The 6,880-nt window shown below is 44.4% G+C and overlaps 1 protein-coding gene across 1 annotated transcript; it reads right to left on the bottom strand.

Annotated features, from left to right (window-relative positions):
* Positions 1 to 3: 3 nt before the first annotated feature.
* Positions 4 to 6,287, bottom strand: LOC135545579 (pre-mRNA-processing factor 39-like). The gene is made up of 14 exons (XM_064973297.1): positions 6,211 to 6,287; positions 5,422 to 5,663; positions 5,079 to 5,204; positions 4,145 to 4,263; positions 3,812 to 3,979; positions 3,446 to 3,608; positions 3,157 to 3,261; positions 2,768 to 3,022; positions 2,552 to 2,678; positions 2,196 to 2,467; positions 1,778 to 1,962; positions 1,271 to 1,345; positions 940 to 1,117; positions 4 to 857 (listed from the first exon to the last, which is right to left on the bottom strand). Exons 1-14 carry the CDS (start codon positions 6,272 to 6,274, stop codon positions 783 to 785), a joined length of 2,154 nt encoding a protein of 717 aa, XP_064829369.1. The 5' UTR covers positions 6,275 to 6,287; the 3' UTR covers positions 4 to 782.
* Positions 6,288 to 6,880: the final 593 nt, after the last annotated feature.

Here is a 6,880-nt window from a genome sequence, read left to right as displayed (position 1 = left end):
AGCTGCACTGAAATGGTTTATTGAGCAATGTTAAAAGTGAAGATTAAAAAGTTACATTTTCAAAAACAGTGATAAAGGCAAAAGTTTGGTTGAAGTGGATTTTGACAAACATTTAACAGTTTCCTACTCCTAAAACTTTACCAAACATGACCAATGCTGTTAGTTTTGGAAATGTCCATTAGGTACAGCACAGCGTACATCCACTTATTACACCTTGCTTGACCAGAGGCACTGGTACCTGCATACAACAACATGGCTTCCCTATCTTCTGTCTGGAGGACTCAACTGGGCAGAAACTTCAATGGCGATCCTCAAGCTTTGAATGAGGGACAATAGATTGATCTTAACCTGCTCGTATATGAAAGAGCTCCGACTTCATACTATAAAACACCATTATGTACATTAGAAAAAAAGACTAGCCTATACTTCTGGAATGATGCAAGACTTTAAATAATACAGGACCTGTGGAGAGAGGGGTTTGCTTAAATTGAAAGGGGCTGCATGTAGAAGAGAATACAAAAATAGTTTATCGTTAAAACAATGTACAAGAGCACATTTTCAAAGACCAAGCAAGTAGTAGATGTCACACCCCTGTTCCTGATATTAGTTAAATCCCTAATGGCAACCTATTCCCTACAAAGTGCACTACTTTTGACCTGGACCCTGGTCAAAGATAGTGCACTACATAAGAAATAAGGTGCCATTTGGACTCATCCGTGGAATTTAAAGTGAGGTGGTGGTGAGTTCACTGAACAATGGTGTCACAGCATTTCTCCTCCCTCTTAGCTGGGAGGGTAGTAACCCTGATTGTAGTTCCAGGGTTGCTGGTAGCCTCCGTATCCCCCGTACTGTGGTTGCTGAAAGAGAAAAAAACAATCAACACTTGAGTGCAGGGGTATTCAAATCTTACCCTATGAGGTTACCCTATCCCTGTCGTACCTGATACCAGCTTCCATAGCCTGCGTAGCCTGCGTGAGCCGCACTCATGTCCCCACCCATCATGGGTGGAGGTGGTGTCGTCATGGGAACATGGGGCATTGTGGGAGGGGCCGGTGGTGGAGCGGGCACAGCGGAGCCGTCTTCTCCTTTACTCATCTTCTCTGGGTCCTCGCTGTCTCTGCAGATCAATCAATACAACAACTACGTCAATAACCAATCCATGAAGTTTATACATTTGTTTCTCCATGGTTGACTGTCAAATCTCAATATTGAGTCACTAAATCACACTATTTTATTGGTAATGATATTGACAGATGTGCTATAATCTCACCCGTTCTCAGCCCTTCTCTTCTTGTTGCCAAGCTCTTTCAGCAGCTTCTGATGCTCCTCATAGACTGTTAGCACACTGCAGGCCAGAGGACAGCAACAGTAACATTTAAAACATGGTAAAGTGATGCTCTTCATAGACTGTTAGCACACTGCAGTCCAGAGGACAGCAACAGTAACATTTAAAACATGGTATGCTCTTCATAGACTGTTAGCACACTGCAGGCCAGAGGACAGCAACAGTAACATTTAAAACATGGTAAAGTGATGCTCTTCATAGACTGTTAGCACACTGCAGTCCAGAGGACAGCAAAAGTAACATTTAAAACATGATATGCTCTTCATAGACTGTTAGCACACTGCAGGCCAGAGGACAGCAACAGTAACATTTAAAACATGGTAAATTGCATTTCTCCTAGTTTCATTCATTCAATAAAATGCCTTGATTGTTTATTTTTCTCTGGGTTCCTGATTGTATCTAAAAACAACAAGCAATCCTGTGACCCCTGACCTTTGCACAGAAGTCCCATAGTCCTCAGCGTACTGTAGGCCCCTCTGGGAAAAGAGGATCTTGGTCCGTGGGGAGAGGGGTGCGGCCAGCGCCCGAGTCACACACTGCTGCACCCCCTCGGGTGACCCTCTGGGGTCACCAGACACCTCCAGCTCCAGCAGGTTCAGGTGCAGTTTACCGTTATCCTGGGAAAGGGAGAGAGAATAGGTGGAGGTAAGGGAGGAAAAAGAGGGACAGAGTTATAGCCTACTGCTTGGTCAAGAGATCATCAAGAAAGGGAGATCTGGCATCAAACCATAAGTGATATCTTCTCTGAGGTTTAGGTTAAGGCTTTATGTAAAAGTTAGAGCAAGTGATCTTCTTCCCCTCTGTACTAAAAGCTTCCAGCTATTATTCCCTCAATCCCCCCTTCTCTCACCGGGCTAATCTCCAGCGCCTCCTGCAGGACACCCCGGGCCTTGCTGGGGTTCTTGCAAAGCTTCAGCAACAGCCGGGCTAGTTTGATGGAGTAGAATGCATGGAGGTGAGGAGTCTCTTTGGCTTGGTCCACCGCGTCCCTGAGCAGAGCTTCTGATTCATCTAGCCGGCCCGCCCGTCTCTCTAGCCCCGCCCTGCGCAGCCGGACCATGGCCAATCCTGGGATAGAGGTTTCCAGAGATTCTAGAACACGCCGTGCCTCTGTTAGATCACCTGGGAGGAGGAGGGGAGGAGGGCGTGAGTGAGCTACAACACTGGGTAATGATATCCTGTGTTTCATGTCTCTTCCTCTCTCACCATGCCTCTCCTCAAAAGTGGCCCACTGCAGGTGCATGGTATGTTTGTGCGCCAGGTGGATCTCACAGGCTCGCCTGAACACTCCCCGTGCCTCGTACAGACTCTGAGGTTCCAGGTACTGAACGTACTGAGAAATATGCATAAAGCATATATTAGTTACACTGACATACAAACATGTTACTGACACACACACACACCCCTGCAACCCCTCCTTACCTTGGTCCAGAACTCCTCGTAGAGCGCGCAGGCAATCAGACAGCGCTCAAACAGGATCCGTACCCTCCGGTCACCCCCGGCAATGATCCCACTGCTCTTTGACCCCTCTTCCTGGCCCTCCATGGAGTCTGGTTCGGTCTCCACCTCCTTTTCACCCCCCCCTCCCAGCTGGGTGAGCTCCCAGTCCAGGTAGGAGTGCCAGGCTTTCAGCTGGGTCCGGTCCAGAGGCTTCACGTGGAAATAAGGACGCTTGATCTGGAATGGAGGGAGGAATGGGAACAGAAGAGAAGTGAGTCAATGTTTCCAACCAATGAAAGTATCACACTTCAATCGTAACTTCGGAGTTGCACATAGAAGGGATGTGTGTGTGTCTGTCTGGGGTAACTCACAGCTTCCTCAAAGTTCCACCTCTTCCTGACCTCTCCCTCAAGGTCCTGGTACACCTTCTCCCTGCGAGCCAATAGGAGTTCTCGCATCTTCGGAATCACTTCTTCCTGATTGGGTGAACCATAACATGACAGTTATAATGACAGACTTTTAAATCAGTTTAACAGAGTTAGATCCTACACCGTAACCTCACTCCACAACTTGAAATGTCTCCACTATCTGCTATTTTGGCAGCATCTGACATTCATGTTAAATCTTCTCCAACACAGGGATTTGTCATTTGTAAACCACCTCTGTAGGTTCCTTCTCTTCCCCAGGCGGTAACTCATCTTCCCCCTCAGCCAACTCAGCCTTCTCAGTCTTGTGTATCTGTTTAGATTCCTCAAGCAACCCCTCATACTCCACTGCTGAGAGGACGTCCTTGGGCGCATGAGCATTAAGATGAGTCTTGAATCTGTGAGAGAGGAGGGATGGAGAGAGTGGATAAGATTCACCAGGTCAGCAAATAAGATATCCGCATTAAGAAGTGAGCATGATAATCATACAATTATCAAAATCTAGAATTTAATAAAATGTTAACATTTCATAATTCTGACTGATTTGAAGCTCTACTATTTCTCTTAGTGGAGAAAATGTACTGTTTGTGTATAGTCTCACTTCTCATAGTGGCTGCTGTACAGCTGAGTGGGGACTCTGAGGATTCTGTCGTAGACTCCAGTGGCAGCCTTCATGTCTCCCTGCTCCTTCTCCCACTCGATGTACAACTCCCACAGACGGTCAGAGTGGAAGTCTAGTCCTGCCGCTGCCACCGCCTCTTCAAATGCACTGGGGAGAAGAGACAAGAACCAGTCAATCAGATTGATAGAAAAGATAGTTGAACAATAAGTACTGTATGGAAAAAGGTGGTGTTCTGGCTAGAGTTGAAAGTAAAGCTGGCAAAAGAAGTAAACAAATGTGTATAAGTGTGACACTGAGTTTAAGAGTGTATACCTGCGAATGCACTGAGAGGACTCTGGCAGGTTCATGTTCAGCGTGCCCAGTAGCAGGTTAATGTAGTGGATCCACAGATCTACGCTCAGAGGTATGGCCTTCAAACCCTGAACACACACCTGGAACAACACAAAAACATTATGAAGCAATCATGTAACTTACATAATTTCCTAGTGCCAATGACTTTCAAAGAATGTAGCACTGCGGTATGTGCCCTTTGTTAAGTCAATGGCTCTTAAACATAGCAGATGCTGGTTATTAAACAACTAATTGACCGACATCGGTTCAATTACTGGAATTCCATTTAGTAGAGAGAGAGAGAGTTCGTGAAAGTATATCTTATCTACTTTGAAAAACAAGTAAAATAATTGTCAGACAGCATACTTAGGCAGGCTAGTTAAATTGGATGACTACTGACAGTTCAGAATGGGGAACACAGAGATAACGGTAGATTGTTGGCTGGCAGGATGCTACTGCCTGTGCAGAGATTAGTCAAATGTTTTATTTAACTAGGCAAGTCAGTTAAGAACAAATTCTTATTTACAATTCCGGCCTAACCCGGAATAATCCGAACCCGGAAGACGCTGGGCCAATTGTGCGCCGCCCTATGGGACTCCCAATCATGGCCGGTTGTGATTGGGAGTCCCATAGTAATTTCCTTTTTTTCCATATGGACCTGACAGAGACAATTAATATTTTCAATGTTTTAGCAATTGAATGTTTGCTATTTTGGCTTTCAAATTTCCATTAAATAGATATTTCATAATGCATTTAATGTTTTAAAAAATTATTGAAAGAGAAATCGAAAACAGTGATTGTTTTTAAAATAATCTAACCAAAACATTAAAAAAAAAAAAAAAAAAAATCACTAATCGCTTCGCACTACAAGACACACATCCGTGTCACTTTTACCAAGCACTCTTCTTCATCATACCTCCTGAGCTTTGTTGGTGTAGCCTGCACGTCGCTCCAAGTCGGCAAACTTCTTCCAATATCCGTAGCACAGGGGGTAACGCGCCAGAAAGGCAACCAGCGCTCGACGTGATGCTGTCATGTGACTCTGGGGACCATTAGAAATCTGGGTTAGCTGCAAATTCACTAAGCAACAATGAGTTTAGTTGTCATCATTATTGATGTGAAGTGTTGGTTTCAACTTAAACACTGCATTCCTTAACAAATGTGGTACGGTTAGCTACGCATTAATTATTCATGCAAAAGATCTTTGGTTATGTCAAAATGCCAATAGGAATCTTGTCTGTCCCCTCAGCTCTTCTCACCTCTTGCTCACTGTACTGCAGCAGGTCAGTCCAGCTAGAAAAATCCTGTGGATTGTCATGGGCCAGCTTCCATAGTCGGTCAAAGTCCGCCGGCAACTCTCCGTCCTCTTCCTCCTCATTCTCCACCAGAGGCATGTTGTATGCTGTCGCAGCTGCTGCTTCTGAAGCCTCTTCTCCACCATTTTCCTCTGATACCTCTTCCATCTCTGTTGGATGTTGGACAGCCTCCGTGGCTTCCGGAGCTTTCAAATGAGAAATTGAGAAAGTTACACAGGGAAGAAAACTGTTATATATAACACAAATAAATGGCTGGCCTGCTCGATAATACATAAGCAGATGTCATTAACAGACTAAATGTAAATTTATGCCATTATAAAGGAAATTTCAGTCACTGATGGTGTTTTTAGCCATTCATTCATTAGGATTTCAACATACTACACAGAGATCATGACGTCGGCAATGTCAACAAACGGCATAAACTTCCGAAATTCTGCAGGGGAACAGCGATTTATGTCTGCTTCTACAGTCGTTAGATCAGATTAACATACCATAACAAAATACTCGGGCTAGCAAGTACTAGCTAGGGGAAAGACAATTTCTGTTTCGCCAGTTTGCGCACCAGAAATTAATGTTAGCCATGTCGGCTAGTTAAAAAACTAGCCATCGTTTCACATGCGTCCTTGCGACTGCTAGCTGACCTGTGAAGTTACAAACGACTATTCATATGATCTCTACGTCACTATCGAATAGCTTCATCAATATATTTGTATTATTTTATGTTTTTACAACCCGAAGGACCCTCCATTAGCCCGTTGCTGCTCAGGTCTTCTAAATCCGAGCCTTCGGCCGCCATGTTTGAAAATGACAGAATAACGTCACTCCTATGCGACAAGTACCTTCTGCAAGAGGTAGTCACTAGTTACCCCAGCCACAAAGTCAGAACCCCACCCATTTCTAACCCAAACCCTATTTATATTCTTTAAAATTTTGATTTTAACCCTAACCTTAACCACTCTGCTAACCTAATGACTAACCGTAACTTTACATTTAGACTAAAAATATGTTTGTTTTCATGAACGTTGACGATATAGCCCATTTAGACTTTGTGGCTGTGGTAACATTGGTCCGTGCTATCCGGGGTCCTTGGGACAGTCATACCCCGCATTACTCCATTGAAGTTGACATTTAAAATGGGTTAAGGTTAGAGTCGGTGTTAAAGTTACGGCACAAACCGTGCAGTATGAATATAGGTTAAAACTGCTTATTCAATAGAAATCCCAGATCACACTTGTAGGCGATGTCATTGCGACGTTGGCTCGCAAAGCTCATGACGTCGACCACAAGGCTGCTGAAGGGAGATCGGCTCTTAATAATGGCTTGGAATGGTATCAAACGCATGGAAACTATGTTTAATGTGTTCGATTCAATTCCATTTATTCCGCTACAGCCAGTAATATGA

Source organism: Oncorhynchus masou, chromosome 9 (assembly GCF_036934945.1).
Source record: "Oncorhynchus masou masou isolate Uvic2021 chromosome 9, UVic_Omas_1.1, whole genome shotgun sequence".
In the NCBI taxonomy this organism is placed as follows: domain Eukaryota; kingdom Metazoa; phylum Chordata; class Actinopteri; order Salmoniformes; family Salmonidae; genus Oncorhynchus; species Oncorhynchus masou.
This window is presented reverse-complemented; position numbering and strand designations above follow the sequence as displayed.

Excerpts from the sequence above, each read along its gene's own strand:
- LOC135545579 (XM_064973297.1), bottom strand. The coding sequence starts at position 6,274 with ATGGCGGCCGAAGGCTCGGATTTAGAAGACCTGAGCAGCAACGGGCTA. Across the intron at positions 5,205-5,421 it reads TGCAGTACAGTGAGCAAGAG|AGTCACATGACAGCATCACG; the intron begins GTGAGAAGAGCT and ends AATGGTCCCCAG. Across the intron at positions 3,980-4,144 it reads TCCTCTCAGTGCATTCGCAG|TGCATTTGAAGAGGCGGTGG; the intron begins GTATACACTCTT and ends TCTTCTCCCCAG.